The sequence below is a fragment of the Pelecanus crispus genome, chromosome 3 (genome assembly GCF_030463565.1).
Source record: "Pelecanus crispus isolate bPelCri1 chromosome 3, bPelCri1.pri, whole genome shotgun sequence".
In the NCBI taxonomy this organism is placed as follows: Eukaryota; Metazoa; Chordata; class Aves; order Pelecaniformes; family Pelecanidae; genus Pelecanus; species Pelecanus crispus.
Window position 1 is genome coordinate 103,956,737 of NC_134645.1, and position 22,283 is coordinate 103,979,019.

General features: G+C 41.0%; 1 protein-coding gene across 1 annotated transcript in view; it reads right to left on the minus strand.

Annotated features, from left to right (window-relative positions):
• Positions 1-15,024, minus strand: part of PRIM2 (DNA primase subunit 2) — a 121,502-nt gene extending 106,478 nt beyond the window's left edge. Inside the window, exons 1-4 of the mRNA XM_075707733.1 lie at positions 14,889-15,024; positions 14,131-14,234; positions 13,680-13,759; positions 7,352-7,472 (exon numbers count right to left, since the gene is read on the minus strand). Of these exons, the coding sequence (XP_075563848.1) occupies positions 7,352-7,472; positions 13,680-13,759; positions 14,131-14,234; positions 14,889-15,024 (441 nt within the window). The remainder of the gene's footprint in view (positions 1-7,351; positions 7,473-13,679; positions 13,760-14,130; positions 14,235-14,888) is intronic.
• Positions 15,025-22,283: the final 7,259 nt, after the last annotated feature.

The following is a 22,283-nucleotide window of genomic DNA, read 5'->3' on the forward strand; positions in this document are numbered from 1 at the left end:
CTATGTACAGTTCATTTAGCGATGAAGTACTGAATACGATATTGGCAGGAGAGCTCATTACTTGAAGATGGACAGTGAATTGTTAAATTTTCTTCAAAATTTAAATCCTGTCAAAAAAAGGACTATGAACAGCTTAAGCGCATTATCAGTTTCACTGAAGCAGACTACAGTGTGGAAGAATCTCCCAGAATTTAAGAGCAAAATTAGGCATTGCTTCTGCTGAGGTTTGTATGCAGGAAGTAGGAATGCAAGATGCTCACATGGATAAGGTACAGAGGGTTACTCTGTGATAGGAGAAGGAGGACTAGACTCATTTGAGAAAGAGGAGAGAATAGCAAAGTGCTTATGGCAGACTTACTCCAGGAATTAGAAGTTAAAGGCCCTAGAATATGTGGCAGTTGTCTAAAAATGAATTAGACAAGTGACAGTTCCTATATGAAAAGTTTTATGAAAAGGCAACGAAGGGGAAAGTTCTGTTCATTGTCATTTTAGGGAACAGAAGGACTGAGCAACAGCCGAGGAAAAAGTAAAATTCGTGGAAAGACGTAAGTGTTAATAATTACAGACATTAACACATAAGTTAAATTCACAAGGAATGAAAAGAAAGATAATTTAGACTTCTGCTAGTAGAGTTTCCTTTTAAGGAAACATTACTCCAAATACTAATTTACAGTAACTGGCACGTTAGTTGCCAATCCAGGGGACTCCACTTCTAACTATTGAGCAAAGCTAAGGTACCAGTATGACTAGGTAACTTTTGACCCAATTTCTCCTTTAATGCTATAAAGCACAAGGTGGCATGTATTAGAACAAAAAAAAAAGTGTATATAAAACTCTAAAGAGAATACTTTCATCACTTTTCCAAAATATCTTAAAACAACTGCTGAAAGAAGCAGACTATATTAGAGGTGCCTATTTATATTTCAGAAGCATGCAAAAATCCAGCCTAAGATCTAGGAGTTACTGTGCAATATGACACACATAGACACAGCCTTGAAGGGCAAGAAAAAGACAAGCAGCACACAGAGTGAAGGAAAGAATAAATTTACTCCATTTTTATGGCTTCAGGTTATCATCATCATCATGATTAATTACTTCCCCAGTGTTAGGTCCTGTAAGACCAACTACATGAACAATAGGAAGCTCAACACCTTAATTCGGGAATTTCTAGGAACACCAATGACCCAGATATCTTGCAGTTTTCCTCAAACTTATAGATGCATTGAAAGCTTTTCAATAACAACTTGTGGCAGTTGCCATAAATATTATGATTATGTCAAAAAGGCTATCAGAACATCAAATTGATAAACTAGGATTTATGTCTAACTATGAAGGTCTGAAAGCACTATTGTAACAAAAAAGCGTTAAGTATGGTCATTTCTCAAGGGCTTCTGATAAGGGCATGCATAACCAGCTACAAGAAAAGAGGGAAAAGTACAAGTTAAAAGGTTGGGGTAGGAACAGGGGGACGAATGAGGGGGTGCGTACATAGCAGGGCATGTAGAAAACCACACAGACCACCAACCTCACTGATAAAGTTACATGACAAAATGGGGCTTGGGCATAACGTCAGCTGACTCCAAACAGGTCTTGTATCACAATCTGGCAGAAATAAAATCAGGCACTCCTAACTTAAACAAAGGAAAACAGCAGATGCCCACAGCTTGTGGCAAGAAAGAAAAACTACTTTCTAGTTAAAGCCCAAGTGTCACTTACCTGTAAAACTACTTACTTTATATAATTCCTTCATATACTGAAGAACTTACTTTGAGATTAAAATATTTTTCTTCAATTACTATAATATTTAAAATACTCACTGTATTTCCCTTCAATATCTTAAAAATCTATATTAGTGGCTTTTACTGCCAGAAACTGTCAGGCATCATTGCTGTAATTACTCATTTATAGTTAAGATTTTAATGCTTTAATCTCCTAAATGAATGTAAATCTCAACTGCACACCTGTGTTTGCATATTCTCTTTGATGGGCTCTGTCACCTTAAATGTCAGCATTTACTTCTCTTGAGTGCTGCTTAAGGATTTCCTGTGCTCCCTATGTGACTGACTTTGCACATAGACTATTTAATGTGCCTTGAGAGCTGAAAATTACATGCCATACATAAAAAGCTTCGGTATTTATCTGTATGATGACAGCTCTGTCCCTTGAAAACCATTTTTCTTTTTTTTTTTTTTTTTTTTTTTTTTTTAAAGTACAGAATAGACTGAAAACATTCTGAAGTACCTTCAGAACCATTCCAGGATTCTCCTGTTATTGTGGTAGAAAACCATTCAACATATCAGGGGCAAATACTCTTAAAGTATAGATTAAAAATAAGCAAGCTCTGGAAACAGGGAACAGATCAGTAAGTATTTCTTGTTCACTAAAAAGAAAGAGACAATTACGCAGCCGAATCTTCTTCTCATATTGAATGTCCCATATTAAAGTGTCAAGAAAGGCAATATAGCACTCCTTTCAGGACAAGGGAACATCAAAAGCAGGAAACTCTCACATCTGAACATATTCAAAGGCTGACAAACCACATAACACTAAAATAACATTAACTTATATGACCAGGTGAAAAAGGAGTGAGTCATGGATCCATGTGGTTTTTTTTTTTTTTTTAAAAAAAAAGTAAGCTTAGTTTTGAGGCAAGAGTATTTCTGTCCAAGAATAAGACATGCATTAAACAGTCTTCCAGTCTCTTCTCCTTAAGCAGTTCTCCAGAATTTGCTGTACACTTGACAGCAAGCCATCTATGAAGCATTACAGAAAAAGTCAAGACAGGTAAGATTACAGAATGAGGTCCAGCAATTAAAGTGTCAAAAAAGGATAAAAATAAGCTTTACTGAACAGGAGAACTGCAGAATTACTGAATAGAAAGTTTAGCAAATGTTTTTTTTTAAGTGCAATGCTCTAAGCTGAACAACTAGATCCTTTTTGCAAGACAGCAGGATCTTAACTAACATGAAGCAAATGCTATTCAAATTGCCATTTTCCCAGGGAACAGGTAACATCAAGAGAAATACTCCACAACTGGCTATCAGTTAGATGACACTGCTCTAAGAAAACTACAATTTAAATGAGCTAGTAAAGACCTATAATAATATTTTATCAAAACATTATTTCCTAAAAGTTGTTCCTGTAAAAGTGTCATGTAACAAATGCTGCTCCCAAGCCAAGCCTAACCACTCTCAGGAAAACACATGGAAGAGACTTCTATCAAATAATGTATCATAGAGTGAGTGAATGTGTGTGTATACAAAATAATTTCTATTTGCTCCCAAAAGTTCTAACTACTGTCAAAGGTAAAGTTCAAAAGTTAAACTCCTTCAGTGCCTCTCTATTTACTGGAAAGGAGGCTATATTGTAAACATCACTTTTGACACCATGGTTCAACTACAACTTATTTCCTGAAGAAACACGGGGTAAATTCTGAATTAAGTTCTCAATACAATAATTTTGAAGGGGAAGCTATTCATGAAAGGTGTATAAATGATTTTGTTAGATAGAAATCATCTTCAAAATTTAATCTGTTTCAATTTTTCAAAAGATACCAAAAAGAACAGACAAGATACATCTAAAAAATTTCAAAGTGTCTGAAGAGCACAAAACAAAGATGTTTTGTTTAAAGCTGTTGGTATTGCATTAGAAAATAAATGACTGATCAGAAAATAAATGATGGAAATGAACTAATTAAGCCAGCTACTCCCAGATAGCACAAAGTACACTAGCCTGTATTTTTTTTTTTACTATTTGCAAGCAAAACAGCACTTCATTAAAACACTTTCTTTTGCCAAAAAAAGTTGTGGCTTTGTATTCTGATTAAGAGCCCAACTCTCATTCCACTACACAGAATGCTTTAACCAAAAGGAATAAAGCAAATAGTTTCATTCATGACCCAAACTGCGGCGAAAAATCAAAAGCTGAAGCAATTTATTTTCGGAGATGTTGAATACATCTTCTCACAAGTTTAGACTATTGAGTTTTTCAAACTAAGAAGTAAAAAGAGTAAAATCCCAAATAATCCTCATCCGTCTCTATTCTTGGGCACAACTGCAGCCCTTGCCACCAGTGACCTGACATCCTCTTCTTACCTAACCTAACATATCCACGCTTAAAGAAAAGGAAAGCACCACTGCCATTTACAGAACTTTTTTCCGCTCTACCATTTACAAGTAACTGGAAGAATATCAGTTGTCAAAGGCTCCAGTAGGGTCTCAGTCTCAATAACAGTCGAACATCTACACCGGAGTTTAAAATAAAAGTGTAAATAATTAAAAATGTACAGAAGTTGCAACAAAGGAACCAGCTGAGACTGTCATTTCACACTACAGTACAGTTACAATTATCAGCTCATCACCACCAAAAAAAAAAAAAAAAAAAAACCAGAGTGAGAATGAGGTCCATCATTCCCACTTCCCCACTATTATTCCTGCTTTTCTTCTACCCTTTACCTTTCTTGATATCTCATTCCATACCCCATGTTCTACCTCTTGCCTGTGCTGGCATAAATTGGTGGGATAATATAAACACTAATATTTCAGAGCAGTGTAGAATTTTGAGCATCCAACCAATGTGCCAGCAGGCTGAGCAGCACCAGTCCAGGCATCTTCCACACTTGCCAGAAAACAAATTGGCCAAAGCTATTTCCTACAAGTGATTAAAATAAAATTCAAATATAAACTCAAAGCAAAATTTCATTTTTTTTCAGAAAGCTCAGATTCCAGAGGCTTCTCACAGAAATACTAAAGATGGACTAACTCAATGCAGTGACTGCTTTGTAAAACCATTTCAAGGGAGAATTTACCTAAGCTTCAAATTTCCATAATTTATACTAAATGTACAGAAGCTTATTTTCACAAATATTGTAAAAATTCTGAATGACCATAATCCTATGCATATTCAAATGCAAATTCATTATACTGAAGTCATCATCTTTAATCTGAATACTTTGAACAGTTTATAGCCTCCTCTTTACAAGTAAAGGGAATCTTTAGAATCAGGTGCAGCTCCCCAGAATAAATATTTACTTATTTTAACAAACTCCTTCCCATGTATTTTGCTCCATTAGCAATATAAATGTCAGTCACAGGACATAAGAAATCTTATTATGAAAGTGAAAACATTCATTTTCATTAAGTTTCATTTCCATTTCTATCTTCACGAAGTTCTTGTTCTTTGATTAAAATTCTCTTTAATCATGAGATCAGAACTACTATCATTTCAAATTCTTCGCAGCTGACTGTCACATAAAAAATTCAGAGAGTCTGATATTTTTTCTTCTAGTTGTTATCAACTTCAGTCTTTCCAAAAAGTTGCTAAATAAGATCTTTGGCGCTACAGTCTTCAAAGAAGATCTTAACAGCTGCTTAAATATTACCCCTGAGTGGGACTGAAGACTTCTTGATTCTATAAAGCAATAATTCTCAATCCATAACTCACAAAACCTCAGGAATTAGTCTGCAAAACCTCTGCAAAAAATTGTAAGAATACACATCTCACTCTCCCATGCATGTAAGCAAACATGAAAAGGAGAGAAGTAACAGCTATTGAATTCTCAGTGTTCAGCTTCACTTTGTTGCTGTAAATGAAGACAACTGTGACAAAACTGTACAAGACGAGCCACTTATTACTCCTCTCCACAAGAAAAGTTGACCGGTTCTTTTATTAAATACTAAGAATTGCTTCTTACAATGGTTCTTAGAATTGTTAACTGGAGACATAGCTGCGCCAGACTACATTCAGCAGCTCTGACCTATCTCAGACTGCAATTCTGAAATGCAGAACCATTATCTAGAAAATGCAAGGTGCCTGTCTTCTCCTTAAAGAAATTTAACTAACTTTCTTAGGGTATCTTAAGCAACTAAAGTCCAATAGGAGAATTCCTATTGGTTTACCAATACAGAAACTGGATTGTAATATCAGAACTTACTTCCTTTTCCTGGACACCATTCCCTTTTCTAACAGGCAGAACACAAACTTTGATTTCCATCTTGTTTTATGCACAGTAAGGCATGTGTAACTTCTAATAGAGAAGTATGAATAGCACAGTTCATCTTCATTTCCCTTTTAAAGCCCTTTACAAATACAACGCTTAGAAAAAGAATACTGCTTTTACAGTGGCGTTATTCTTTAGTGAGCCCTACATAGCACCACAAAGTTTAGAACCATTTCAGGTATGTATGGAATTCCTTAGTAATATTCAAATATTTTATACATGATAGTGCAAGGAGGGATCGGTTTTGCTTAAATTCCCACCAGAACTGGAAGGGGGAAAACCAGCAGAAGCAGGGAAGTAGATTTTCAATGAAATGATGCTTTGTTGCCTCAATAGGCATAAGAAAGCAATACCTTCTTAATCATTTTGACATATTGAAGGCACATTCAATAGCACAGAACCAAGCTATACTTCCAGCTATTTACAGCAACCTGTAAACATTCATTTATTCTCACAAGCCTGAATGCTGAAACTGTGACAGAACAATATGAGACTGGGGAATAAGCAGCGGAAATACAGCTCCACAAACACACCATTTACTGAAAGGTCTGTTGAACCAAAGAATGACATTTCTAATAGTCTCTCAAAGACCCAGAAAAGCCCATGTGTTACTGTTTAGCTAGACAAATTCATTCTTAACACTGCACAAGTCATCTTTCATCATCAGCATGCACAGGTGCCAGATCTTTCAATCCGGCAACATACAATGCTTAAGTCAGCCACATATTTTAGAATATTTAAGTTCTTTTAATTAAGCAGTATTTTAAGAGAAAGTTTTTTCATTAGAGTGATAATCATACATTAATTTTTACTAATTTAAGTTTACTCTGAGAGCTACAGGCAAAGCTGGAGCTTTCTAACAAAATAGTTCACAGCTGCAATTCAAAATTTTACTGAAAACATTAATGCAGAAACTGCAATAGACATTTTTCTTTAATCCACTCAGACAAATGAAGTAGTTTATAGCAGGAACCCTTTTGTAATATCCCTAAAGTATCTCAAAAGCAACAGTTTGTCTACACATATTTGGTGTTTTTAAGGTTTTTCATAAGTTGGTAAGGAACTAGAATGACGTTGCTTGTTAAGCTGCTTTTGTAATTACACATTTTTCAGTTAAGTGTTGGTTGACTGAAGCAGACAACTTCTCTTCTTGCAGCACAAAACTGTATCACTTAGTCCTCATTTCTGTGGCATGACTATTCTCCAAGTTCAGAAGTTCTGTGTGGTTGTTTTTTAAAGCCACAAGGGCACTCTTTATTTTTTAAACAGAAGTACTGAAACTATCTTAATGAGAATTTTAAAAAACATCAGGCATACGCTATATAACACAAATCCAGAAAGTAACATACTTACAGCTTCAAAAGATAAGTTAACGTGTTCCAGGAATTTCTGCTTTAAATTATCAGACAGTTCATTGAAGCGATATCGCAAGAGATCCATTTCTTGTTGAAGAAACCAACGCCTGAGATCCTCACTGCAAAGAAATAATAAAAAAAAACATCCCCATAATACGTTTTCTGATTACACATTCTCTCTTTTATAAACTAGATGTCAAACCTAGTGAACATAGCATTTAACATAGTGCTCACTTTGGCATGGGACCCACAAACTGAGGAGAAGGTAGGAAACCTTCAGAAAAGAGGACCCAAGCAGAAAAGACTTCTGAAGAGACAATACACGAAGAAGTGTGACTGCGGATGTTTTGGAAGAACAGAGGTACTCAATCTCAACCCTAAAAATTGCTCTGCAGGTATCAAAGGTTACTCTCTTTTAAATGGTTCTCACCATTTCTTACTTGGTTTACATAAGAATAACCAATTGCAGATAACATTCTCCTTCCATATTTAACGGACAGCTTTTTTTCTTCAACATGGCCCAATATTTCTTCATTGTACAATTAATGTCACAATTAATCTGATGAGGCCTTTATGAAGCCATGTTTCTTTCAATTCTCACTTTTGGGGTATCTCCAGCTGAAGGAACATGCACACATCTCAGATACTGTAACAACAGTACTCTACACTAGGTAACAAATAGCCTGGAAGCAGGCAAAAGGAAAATCTATGACAATGAACTTGGGTGAGGAACACAAACAGACCATTTAACACTTGATGAAAGAGCAAAAGGGGTTTAGCAACTGCAGGTGAGCAAGTAGGAGAATAAAAAAGAACACAGGGACAGGAGTCAGTAGAAAGCATAAAAGAAAAATGACAGTGAAGTCAATTTTGAAGTACTCTAAGTACTCATATTACTCTTTGCATACCGGATTGCTAACATCGCAGTGCTCAGATTCCCAGGCAGCAGCACGTTACTCAAAGCTATAGCAAGTAGGTATCAGAATACTAGTAACAAAAGCCACCCTGTATGTACAAGCACAGAATGCGGATGATACTGTATCTCACTATTACAGGGAATTCTTTTAAACTGTCCTCTGACAGCTACGCTGTAGGCTACTGCCATGACAATTCACAGAGCACAGAAATTCTACAGTCTTACATGTTCTCCTTACAATATTTAAGCATCTTTTCCCACAGGGGACCAGTGAATTACAACAGAGTTGTTTGCACTTTTGCGGACAAAAACCTCTGCTTGAAATATTGCTTGAAGAAATTATTATTCAAATTATAATTCCAGATGGAAAGGCTCTGTTAAGGTACTTTGTAAAGTATAACCCTGTGGACAGTTCCAGTGCTTGGAATGTATTCATAATCTGTGCAACTTGAAATGGAAGTTAATGCCTTTATGACTGATCTGCTGTTCTTCTATGATCATCTTGGACAGTAACAAGATCCTGGGATGTGACAATTTTACTCTTTTCCTAATTCATCAGCTTTACACCGCATTTGTTTCCCTAAGCCAAAAAAAAAAAAAAAAAAAAAAAAAAAAAAACAAAAACACAAGCATATAGTTACTTTGGAGGCCAGCTAGTCTTTTGTTTTTCCTTTCCTTCAGGAAAATATATCAAAGGCTGTAATCCCACCTACGCACTTAACTTACCAAAACAAGAAAATATTACTGTCATTTCTAATACAATACACACACCTACCTGGATTATTCCTACAGTTGACAAACTAGCTGATGACCTGGCTTACATTACTGTATATGTCCAGCATATACTTTAAAACTGACTTTCCTTGGAACGTCATCATTAGAGCATTATTTATGTTCATTTTTTCCTTATGTCTCAGGAAAATTTTACATCATTTCTAAACCCAAATCACATCTTATACTCATTATTAACATTTTAAAAAATTGTACATTCTCATTCTAGACACATATTAGTAATACTTACTATCAAACCCACAAGTTTAACTGAAAAGCAAGGTCATTGTCATTAGATAACTAACCAAGCTGCCGCTGAAGATTAGACAGTTGCAGGTAGTTGAAGCATAGACGTTAGAAACGTCTCCTTGTTTTTTGCCACTTAACTTTTTTGTGTGCAGAATTCTTAACAGTTTAAATCGGATCAATAGATTCCCAACTAGACAAATAATACGAAAGAACATGCTCTTTCATATCAGGGAACAGCACTCGGGGGAAGGGGGTTGGCAAACAAACATCCAAACAAAACCTTCTTCAACCCCCAAGAAGTGGTAGGAAAGACTGGCGTATTTATTATGAAGTATCAACATACAAGGACTTTAGAAAGACATGAAAATGCTCCTAAATCTGGAGCCTAAGACTAGTAACTCACATTCCACAATTAAATATGAGAGTTCAGCTACCAACAACTTCATGTTAACTTTTGAAAACGCTGGGCATGGGCCAGAGCTCTATTTTACTAGGCAACCAACACCAGAAGATTCCTCAGAGTTTAAGTTTCAAAAGGTAGACAGCAAGGGGAACATGGGTACAGAAAGCACACAAGAGTAAATGTTAGCCAACGTAAGAGGCAGCAACTCCAGCACATAAGTCTAATCTATCATACAGGAAAAAAAATGGCAGGAAGTAGAGTAAAGGCCTTGCTAAGTTTGATAAAGAACTTATTATGTCTTTGTTACGTGACACAAACAAAGAAAAAAAAGGGGCACAAAACTATGTTTGAAAGTTTCCTGAATAGCCATGAGAATTTTGTTGTCAGAGTGGAGGCAAGACTTATTTCTCCCATCTTAAGTAAGTAAAGTGAAGATTATGCTCCTGTGACTTTCAAGATTCTTCATAGCTAATCTGATAAAGTGAAGAGAGATGCAACAGACAGAAACAGAAATGCATGGTCACAGCCAACACGCAAATAAAATTCTCTTAGAGCTGTGTTTGCCATGAAAGTGAATGAAACGAGATTTTTCTACTTCCTGGTCTTGACAGATATAAGTCAAGAGGTGTGAAAGAAGGGTATGGATGAGAATGTTCACTCGAGACTGTACATACCATATCTTAGCAACATTATATTCACTCAAGACTGTATATACCATATCTTAGCAACATTATATGGGAATAAGCTTTAAAGTCTTGGATTTCAGAAGGCAGAAGAAGGACAGTCAAGAGATGATGACTACATTACAACTTTAACTGACAAGAACGGTGGAGCTGACCACTTCGGACCATGTAAAAACCAAACCAAAACAATGCAATTTGTAAGTGAGGACTGATGCAGACTAGAAAAAAAAAGCTGATGTAAACTCATACCCCTGGGTGGCACTGTTGGCCAGCTAGAAACTTAAAAAGGCGCTGCTTGCAGGAAAACAAGCCTGTAAACACAACTGACTGGCAGGCCACAGGGAACTGAATTCAACCTAGTTTGCAGTTATGTCTATTTAAGTACGCTTTTTCAAACACTCCTACCTTAATAGCTTTCATCAATTAACCTAATGATTTATGCCAAGTTTATTTTTCTGACCTAATACGATAAAAACTTAGAGAACACTATATTCTATTTGCCTCCCAATTTTATCTTTTGGGGAACATGCCAGTTTTGGAGCATAGAAATATCTCATCCCTGAAATAGCTGCTTTTCAAGAGAGAATGAAGAATGCTGGGTACCCGCTCACCTCAAAATGCTTAAGATGCTATTTTCCATTTAATGAGTAATCACTAAGTCCACCTTTGCAAAGAAAAAAAAAAAAAAAAAGCTACTTTAAGTGGAAACAGACTATCAAGACGCTTTATTGAAACACTGCATCAAACCATCTGTATATAAACAGGATCACAAAAATACATTTGCAAGTAGTTTAAAGAGTGCCCTTGGAGCCCCATCCAAGGCCCCTCCTCTCTAAGAAGGGGTTTTTCCCCCTAGACTACAAAGTCAGGCTCTTTCCTGCTGATTCTGTGGCCCAAAATAGCTTGCATTCACTTATGCAGTGGTTCACCTTCAACAAGCTGCCCACCTTTGTCCTGCCTATAGTCTAATTCTTAAATACTTCCCTGAAACACAGAGTTTGAAACATGTCTCGCATTTATTTCCTAAGCAAGCACTACAGTCAAATAAGCTCTCACGCAAAAGTAAACAATCTTCTTTTAAAAAGATAGCTTGCAGAGAAAAAGCAAGCAGTCCGATTATCTGCATCTATCATTAATTCCAGGAGATTCCAAAGCCACTACAGAGATGCAGAGCATAGCAGGGGAAAGATACCACATCAGTGACAAAGGCAGATGTTTAGCCAAGTCCTTGCTTGGTTGTTTCTGACTGAGACAGCCTTTTGCTCAGCATGCTGGCCACTGTCATTCACACAGGGCTTCCTCTCTTCTCAGAAGAGTGGACAAAGCTTAGTAAATTCCACCCCTGAAGCAAATACCTAACCTTCAGGCTTTTGCTACATGGCTTGTATTGCTTTCTGTGAATCTCACCCAAATTCATTTTTCCTGAAGCCACGGACCAACCAAAAATAGATGCCTCTTGAATTCCCCATCAGATTCTTGCCACCAGACAATTCTACCTTCCAGACTAGCAGAACTTTCTTCAAATGTGTCACTACCAATACCCTCAAAGTGTCTCATCTCCCACAGAAAAACAATGATCCCATCTAAATAATAACTAAATGCTTAAAGTAAAGTTTTACAAAAGAGTATAATGGAAACCAAACTGACTATTCAAAATCCTGCATAATAAGAAACATCAGGCTTTCAGGGACTTTTTAGTACCAGGCTACTTAAGGATACCACCTTTTAGGGTTTTTTGGTAGAAACTTACAATGTAAGTAAAGCAATATACTTTCCTCTAAAAATCAGCAGGACCAGTATGACTAAGGGAGTTCACAAAAATATACACAACAAACATAAGCACTAGAAAGAAACCAATATTACATTTGTTATTCATAATCGCAAATAATACGTGTAGAATAGAGAAAGGTAGTAGGAATTTTAGCTGTAATCCTGTTATTCAACTTGCTCCCTTCTTTCGGGATTTTAAACTATACTATCACAGTCACTGCACTGAAGGCGGCTATTGACCTTCACATCCACAACCTGTTCTTCACTGTACATGCATCACAGATCTAGCTGGCTCATCAATCACATACATCAACAGTTTGTCTTCTGCACAGCCCAGAGTCTTTTGAAAGGGCAACATGATGGGATGTGAATAATCCAGAAGATTTCGGGGTGTTTAAAGTCACCCAGGACCTGTCACAGCGAGATTTCCTCCATGGAGGCTTCTGAGACCTCTGCTACTTCCTATTCTGATCAGATGGTCTGTAGCAGGCCGCTACCGTGTTGTTAGCCACCTTGGTCTCTTCTCCAACACTTGCCCCAGAACTCTCAACTATCTCACGAGCCATTCCAAGGAAAAGCACTACCCATTCCAGCTCCGTATCTTGGCTTAGAGCACAGTCCCTCCTACTCACCTTCCCGGTCTGTTTTTGCTTACGAATCTGTATCCATCCATAGCACCACTTCAGTCACATCAGCTATTATGGTATCATAATATGTATTCTACCACACTCACCTAATTTAAACAAACTATATTGCAACGTAAAGTGCAATTGCATTAACAATTCAAAACAGTAGACACTTTGTATTTGTCAATTTTAATTCTAAGAAAGGACTGCAATGGCAAGGAGTCAGGAGTTCACACTGATGCATAACAAAGCCACTAACAGACATAAAGCACTGACAACCTCTATAATTTCCTCCAAAAACTAGCGGAATGCACTTGACAGGACCAGCTTTGTGCTTGAGATTTCACATGACAAAAAAAAATTGCAGTGCAACCATCTGCAGCAATGAATTTGAAAGAAAAGCAGAGTCAGTAGAGGAAACCTCAAACTTGGATGGTGTTTTTAGTTTGCCAGAAACAAGGCTCTCTCTTCAGATAATAATATAAAACCTACTTACATAGTCAGGTCTTTGGTCAGAATCAACAGTCTAAGCATATGCAGCAGTTCAGTTAATTTAAATGAAATTATCAATCACTGCAAATGCCTGACAAACACTTAATACCGGTGTACTTTAATCTCAAAAAAGATGTCAAAAGGAAGAGACTCAAATCAACATTCTGTGCGTAAACCCCAAAAGTTTATACTTTTTAATTATTACAAAATCTGGATATTAATTTTGATCCCAAGTATCCCTTTGCATCACAGCTGAAATCAGGTTCCTGGCAGAAAAACCCTCTCTTTGAGCCTACCTCTCTATTTAGTAGCCATGCAACTCTAAAATATCTGTAATGTCTATAATATAGCAATGTAGTTTCTGTATACATTTAAAATTAATAGTAAGAGTACAGCATAATACAGAAAGTACTTACGACTGAGAGTAAGCAAGGCGTAGTATGAAATGAGAGAGATGGTCTTTTCTTCTTGTCTCATAATCATCCTCAGCCAAAGCCTGTAGAACATATTATTATTTCAGAGAAATAATCTCTCCCAGATTAACAATCCACAATTAATTCATCATTGCTGTTCTACAGTGTATTAATACTCATCTTTAAGACAATAAATGCAAGACTATTAAGAAGGGGGTTGTCCTAAAGAAAGAAATCTATACTCTCAAAGAAAGAAATCTATACTCTCAAAGAAAGAAATCTATACTCTCAAAGAAAGAAATCTATACTCTCAAAGAAAAACTACATATCTGACAAAATGACAGAATTTAAGTTTTAGGAATAGTATTTCATCACCTCTGCTTTCATTCGGAATTCTTGAATGGTGTACAAAAAATAAAGTGCAAGAGGGTTCCCTTTGTTGATTTTTACTTACTCTGTAGGGAAACTTAAGTTTCCGGAGCTCATACTCCAGCTTAAATCTGTATGACTCACTATTTTTTGCATAGCTGACACCAAGGTTTTCAACTACTTTGAGCACTGGGAAAAAAAAAAAAAAAAAGAAAAACTCCACGTTAGAGACAACATATTGGAAAGAAATCTAACTGTATCATGTCTTGGGAAATGCACAAACTGGGGTAAAGCCACAGTCATTGCTTTTAGTGATATAGGGAGTAAAGGGATAAGAAATATGGAGGATGAGGTGTGGCCCACAAGTCCTGAATATCTTGCCCAATTCTGGGATCCACACTGCCAACAAAGAAAGGGAGACAGCTAGCTCTGATGGATCAGTCTCAGAACATCGGCTTCCACTGTAATGATGGAAACCTTGGATTGAGTGGTTTTCAGAGTTCAGGGGAACCCTTGCTCCCAGCCCCAGCCATCTGTACTGAGAGACATCAAATATGCCACAACACCTAGAGAGTGAAACACATAAAAACCACCAGTGTAAACCAAAACTCTACCGCCCTGACTGCTATCCACCAAACGCCCGTTGTGAACTTGGTCACAGCTCTCTGAAATACCTAAAGCAACACGTTTTCCTTCAAAGGGGGTTTGCTTCAGCACAAGCAGGCAGCCAGTCCACATTAGCCACAGGCAAAGGGAGCGTCTAAGCCCGCCAAAAATACATCCAGCCACCACAGGAAGAAGCAAAAGCCGCGGGGTGGGGACACGACACACGGCGCTACTCACGCTTCAGGCGGTCGACGGCAAGGCTCTCAAACTCCACCAGAGAGATGTTTTCCGTGGGGGGGTCCAGGTAGAACTGCAGGCTGTGAGGGTACAGCTCCCGGCCCTGCTTCGGCTTCCCTCGGCTGCTAAACTCCATCTCCCCCGCCGGCGGGCCTGGGGGCGACACGGGCACTCAGCCACCAGCGAGGCAGCGCCGGGGAGAACGGGGGCGCGGAACGGAAGGAGAGAGAAGGCCGCCGGCGGCCCTCGGAGCGGACGGGGCTCGCCCCGGGGCTGCTGCTGGCCCCCGGCCCCCTCCCACAGGGACCGACCCCCCGGTCCCCATGGCAACCACCCCCGCCCGCCGCGACAACGCAGGAGCCCCCACCTGCCGCCGCGCCCCGGCCGAGCGCCCCGACTTCCCGCGCACGGCCGGCCCCGCCCACTTCCGCCCCGCCCGCCGCCGCCGCCGCGCCGCCGCGCCGCACGCTCAGCCCCGCCTACCCGCGCCCCGCCCCCCCCGCGCGGCAATTGGCTGGCGGCCGCCAAGCGCGCGGAGGGCGCGCGGGAGGTGCCCGCCTCCAACATGGCGCCGGCCGCGCCGGCCGCGGAGCGAGATGTGGGGTGACCGGCCCCTCGTACCCGCTGGACCTAAAAACTGATTAAAGGGGTCTTTTTGTCTGGTTTTTCTGGCAGCGCGTGATACGCTGTAACTAGTTTTCTGTCAGTTTGTCGTTTTCGTGACTGAAGATTCACTAGGCTAGACATTAGAAAGAAATTTTTTACAATTGAGGGTGGTGAAGCACTGGCACAGGTTGCCCAGAGAGGCAGTGGAGGCCCCATCCCTGGCAACATTCAAGGTCAGGTTGGCTGGGGCTCTGAGCAACCTGATCTAGTTAAAGCTGTCCCTGCTCACTGCAGGGGGTTGGGCTAGATGGCCTCTAAAGGTCCCTTCCAACCCAAAGCATTCTATGATTCTATGAAGATGTTCAAAAATATTTGCCACCACGTGAAACAAATACCCTTCCCCCCCCCCCAACCTGTGAGGGCAATAGATGGCGGCGGGTGTCTGGGGTGGCAGTCGCTGCCACCACCTGCCCACCCGTCCGCAGGCGTTCTCTGCGTTCGCAGCCCTCCATACTGAATGCCAGCGCAGGGAAGCGGCTGCCCGCTGAGCCGGTCCCCCGCGGCAGGAGAGCCGTGCCAGGCCAGGTCCCAGGCCAGGTCCCTCGGTAGCACCAGGCCGCAGCTGGCATCAGGTGGCCGGCCGCCGCGGAGGGCCTGGCCACGCGACCACAGTGCAGAAACCCTGCGAGGCCGAGTGTCCTGGTTTCGGCTGGGATAGAGTTAATTTTCTTCCTAGCAGCAGGCATAGTGCTGTGGTTTGGATTTAGTAGGAGAAGAATGTTGATAAAACACTGATGGTTTAGTTGTTGCTGAGTACTGCTTATGCTAGTCAAGGACTTTTCAGCTTCCCATGCTCTGCCAGGGGCACAAGAAACTGGGAGGGGGCACAGCCAGAATAGTTGATCCAAACTGACCAAAGGGCTATTCCATGCCATATGACGTCATGCTCAGTATAGAAACTGGGGGGGGTTGGCCGGGGAGCAGCGATCACTGCTCGGGAACTGTCTGGGTATCGGTCGGCGGGTGGTGAGCAATTGCATTATGCATCACTTGCTTCGTATATCATTATTATTATTATCATTATTATACTGTTACTATTAGCATTACTATTTTACTTTATTTCAATTATTAAACTGTTGTTATCTCAACCCAGGAGTGTTTCTCACTCTTACTCCTCAAATTCTCTCCCCCATCCCATCGGGGTAGGGGGAGTGAGCGAGCGGCTGCGTGGTGCTTAGTTGCTGGCCGGGGCTAAACCACGACACCGGGGCACCCACAAGGCCACCTCCGAAAGGTCTCCCTGAGATGCCCTCCCACGGCGCCCAACGTGTCCCATGCCTGTCTTGCCAACGTGGTGGACGGTGACAGCGATTCTCGGCCTCTCTGTTTTACCGCAACATGGGATTTGATGCAGTTGATTGATTTCTTTACCAGTTCCTGAGGCACAACTGTTGTCTTTGCCAATTTGACAACTGAATTTAATTTCTCCAGAATATACAATTTCCCTGTTTTCTCTAATGCTTTGTTATCCTGCTACTCTGCCCAAGCTAGTGAAATGAAAGCACCTCTAAACCTGGTTCTTGCTCTCCCCTTCCTCCATTATTTGAAGAGCTTGAGGATCTGAAGCCACGTTCTTCCTTCTCTCTTCCTATTTTCTATGAAACTGGCCTGAATCTGTTAACTATCTTCATAATGATATTCTACAGTCCTGATATTAAACGGTAATTATTTTTTGTTGTTGTTCAGCAAAATCGTCTGTCCTCAAGATTGGCACAACTCCTATTTTTCATCAGTCCCCTACTGTTGTCCCCTGTTCACGCTAGCGGCAGCAATATCATCTGAATCTTATGCAACTCCAGTACCCAAAACCGAGGATCGTGGGATCACTAAGTTTCATGATGGTGTTAAGCTGGTTTGAAAATTTAATATTTGGCACAGCATTCAGGAATAGGAATAATTCCATGATCCCATAAACTCTGCACTGTCCTACAGTTGTATAATTTTGTAATTTTTCCAAGATAACTTCAGGATTTGCCATTTTTGCCACTGGGTTGACCATTTTGCTGCAGCTGAGGTTGTGTTCTGTTTTGTGTCCCTGCCTCAAAATGCCACTTGTTTGCTAATTTTCCCCAAACAGAAAAGTTGGTTGATGCCCTTCCAACAAATTCAAAATGTAAAAGGATGGAAAATCAGAACTGATGTACAGTTTATACCCACAAAGTGAGGAGAATCAGTAGCTTAGGCTGGCAAGTTGTTCTTAAGAACGACGAAGCGATCATGGACCAGGACACATACTAGTCTCATGTTCACCTAAAACATTGCCGAGTAATCTGATTGCAGATTTAACAGACACTGCCACTGGAAGCCGGCCTAAAACTGCAGCCTACCTCTGTACTAGCGGATTAAACATGGTGCTGAGTTCAGCTGACATTGGATAACCCACTCCAGTTACCTTTCAAAACAAGGTGGCCACATTCAAATTGACTATGGAGAACAGTCCCATGTTCATGCTAATTCTCAGACCATGAAGTGTGCCCTTTGGTCTGGGCTGAACCTCTGCAGAGGGACCATTTGTACAGTTTAACAGGATAGAAAATCAAGTTTCACTCTCCAGGGCTGCTCTGTAGTTTTCCAGGATAAAAGCATTCTATTGCTATCTTTTAAAATATTTATATTTTTAAAAATATATTTAACCCAAAGCAACTTTATATCTTTATGTACACATAAAGCAACTTTAACACCAAGCAACTTTTTTTTGAATAGCAAGCGTTCATCCCTGCAGTTTCGTCCCTTCTCCACCTGGCTGCTACACGAGTTGCTCAGGAGTTAGGAGTGAATCTGCCAAAACCCACCTAGTAGATGCAAGAAGGCAGAACTTTTGCCTTTGACTGGCCAGTGTGTTAATATCCAAGAGATCTTGCTGAGACTGGCAGGGCAGGCCAAGGGGTAAGGTAAGAGCTCGCACATTGGCTTTGAGTGCTGTACCCGGCCTGGACCAGGAGGGGGGAGAAGTGTGACAATGCTGAGGAGCACTCCCCAGAAACCAGCAACGTTTTTCATTTTAATTTCATTTCAATTAATGTTTTAGGGTTTGCCACATAAGTGGTACCACACTTTTAGAAACCATGGTATGCAGTTTACTGTCCATCACCATTTCTTCTATTGAACCGTGTCCTGCTGATTTTATACAGGTCAGCATTTATGTCTACATCTGCCTTTTTTTTTTTCCCCACTACTGGTTTCTTTTCCTCTAATGCTGAGTAATGATCCCCAAATTGCCTGAAATTAGGTGAAGATCTAACCTGTTTCTTTTTTTTTTTATTTCAGTTAACCATTAACACTAACTATTCCAAAAAGTCATATGATTACTTCAGCAGAAACTAAGAAGCAAAATTAACATCTATATTACTAGACTCAAATAAATCTTACAATGCAAAACCTTACAAGGGGTTTGTCAGCCCTTTCACACAAAAATCCTTTTCTTGGGAAAAGAAAACAGACAAAGAAGTGAAAAGATACCATCTTGGTGGAAAACTCACGAAACCACAATTCAAACAATTTTATAACCTAAATTTCTTACTGACGTATTTATTGAAACCTATAGACAGTTTCAATAGTATTTTGGTTACTTTTTTCCATGTATTCTCCCATGTGTTCCTTTGAATTTCAGTAGTCAGGAGACTGCACCAGGAGGTGCAGCTGTGCTGCTGTTGCCTACTTGGCCTATGCCTACGTTTGGAGGGGCAGAGGGCTGGGAGGTGGTAGCTCTCCTCCTCTTCCCGGGACAGTCTGAACTCCTTGGATGGCAAGGCTGAGATGGAGCCAGAATGAAGAACTGCTGAACAGGGCGTGTCTGGGGATGCAGAATAGGCAGGTTAGTAAGTGTGGTGCTGGGGAAAAGAAGTGTGGGAAGAAATGGGGCTGGCTATGGGGCTGCGAGTGAGGGAAAGAAGTGAACTGTGGTGGCATTATCCAGGACACCTGGCTGCTTGGGGATGGGGCTACTGCTATTACTCCAACTACTGAATTACTACTACCTACAAGTGAGGGATGTCCACATATTTGGAGGTGGAGAATCTGCAGAGGCAGTAACACAGGTGCTGCCTATGCAGGAGACAGGCTGGAGGAAGGAAATACTGGGGGGGATGGGGAAAACCATCACTAGTTCCTGGGGCCCAGAAACTGTCAGAGTGGACCTGAGATGTTGTAAGTGAACCAGGATGGTGGATGAGGAGACAGGAGGTGGGAATGGCAGCCTAACCAGCATACTTTTGAGGACACCTGGGACTGTCCTTCCCTTTTTGAGACTGCCTGCTGTGTACTCCCCTCCTACAGCTTTGGCTTTCTCAGTGCCCTGTGTAGAATTTGCAGGCTGCTGCGGGCATACAAAGCAAAAATGAGATGTTCCCAGGCCTGTAAATAAATTGATGCTCTTGGCTCTGTTCCCTGAGAGTATCACCTGCTCCCTCCTGCAAGGCAATGAGATCGGTCAGTGTTGGATAGAATCATAGAATCATTTAGGGTCATCAATCGTTTAGGTTGGAAAAGACCTTTAAGATCATCCAGTCCAACCATTAACCCACACTACCAAGTCCACTCTCAACCAATCAAGGGTAGACTAGACTAAACCATGTCCCGAAGTGCCACATCTACCCGTTCTTTGAACACTTCCAGGGATGGGGACTCCACCACCTCTCTGGGCAGCCTGTTCCAATTCTTGACCACCCTTTCCATAAAGAAATTTTTCCTAATGAAGAGGTGTAACACGGAGGCTGCGCTGCCTGCTCACCACTGGCCACCAGAAAGGGCGGCTGGCGGCTCTGTCACTGCCATAAACCTGCGTTTTGTTGTAGGAAGTTCTCTGTTGACCTCTGTGCAAGAGGTCCCTGAGAGTGGACTTTCTAAACAGCGGACTTTTAAACCCTAAGCATGAGTTACTGTCACAGCAGAGCACATTTCCAATTATCTGATTTTCTCATTGTCCTTCTCATTCCATTAAATGTTCAACTAATTGGACTTTTAATCCAAACCAAATACAGCTTTTATTTTATTACTAGTTTAGTTTTTAATTTTTTCTATTAACAAACATGCTATTGTTATATAGTAACTATTTGTACACCATATAGGGTTTTGTTCTATGTTGGGTTTTGTACTAATGTATTGGGTTTGCGTGGCAACGTTTTGGTACCGGCAGGGGGGCTACAGGGGTGGCTTCTGTGAGAAGCTGCTAGAAGCTTCCCCCATGTCCGATAGAGCCAGTGCCAGCCGGCTGCAAGACAGACCCGCTGCTGGCCAAGGTCGAGCCCACCAGCGACGGTGGTAGCACCTCTGGGATAACATATTTAAGAAGGGCAAAAAACTGCTGGACAACATCAGCTGGAGAGAAGAGTTAGAATACATGAGAGGAACGACTCTGCAGACACCCAGGTCAGTGAAGAAGGAGGGTGAGGAGGTGCTCCAGGCACCGCAGCAGAGATTCCCCTGCAGCCCCTGGTGCAGCCCATGGTGAGGCAGCTGTGCCCCTGCAGCCCAGGGAGGTCCACGGTGGAGCAGATATCCACCTGCAGCCCGGGGAGGACCCCACGCCGGAGCAGGTGGATGTGCCTGAAGGAGGCTGTGACCCCGTGGGAAGCCCACGCTGGAGCAGGTTTGCTGGCAGCACTTGTGACCCCGTGGGGGACCCACGCTGGAGCAGTCTGCTCCTGAAGGACTGCACCCCGTGGAAGGGACCCACGCTGGAGCAGTTCATGAAGAACTGTAGCCTGTGGGAAGGGCACACATTGGAGAGTTTGTGGAGGACTGTCTCCCATGGGAGGGATCCCACGCTGGAGCATGGGAAGAGTGTTCTTCCCTTGAGGAAGAAGGAGCGGCAGAGACAACATGTGATGAGCTGACTGCAACCCCCATTCCCTGTCCCCCTGTGCTGCTGAGGGGGAGGAGGTAGAGAAATCGGGAGTGAAGTTGAGCCTGGGAAGAAGAGAGGGATGGGGTGAAGGTGTTTTAAGATTTTATTTTTATTTCTCATTATCCTACTCTGATTTGATTGGTAATAAATCTAATTAATTTCCCCAAGTTGAATCTGTTTTGCCCGTGACTGTAGTTGGTGAGTGATCTCTCCCTGTCCTTACCTCGACCTGTAAGCCTTTCGTTAATATTTTCTCTCCCCTGTCCAGCTGTGGAGGGGAATGACAGAGCAGCTTTGGTGGGCACCTGGCGTCCAGCCAGGGTCAATCCACCAGAACTAACCTCATCTCTCTACTGTGTGGACAACTTCTAGGGATACATGCAATAGTATGAACTTGTTCCACATGGCTGGTTCTTTCTCTCATATGCTTGTCAGAGGGAGAATTGTATGTGAAGTTTAGTGCTTTGTTGTTGCGAGTTACTGTTTTATTTTTAAAAGCATTTCTATTAATTTAACAATTTGTATTTATGATAGAGAAAGGAAGGTAAAGAAATTCTTGCACTTGAAAGCATGGAAAGCATGGAAAACTGCCTCCCCAAGTCCCTGTCACCTTTTATCTTGTTAGCAAGATGTTTTATTCCCAAAGAAAATAATTACTGAGCTTAATCTTAGGTGATCCTTTGGCCATGGAAGCCTGTTTGTCCTCAAGAGTAAGAGAAATACTTTGCATTCAATAGAGAGGCAGTACAAGGAACAAAGAAAAGACAGAAACTTTTATTAATCAATAAAATATCAAACAAATTTTTTGGAATACAACAAACAGTTCAAACTAAAGCACACAAAATAAACCACTCTGAGAGTTCTTTGTGCTATGTGACCCCTCA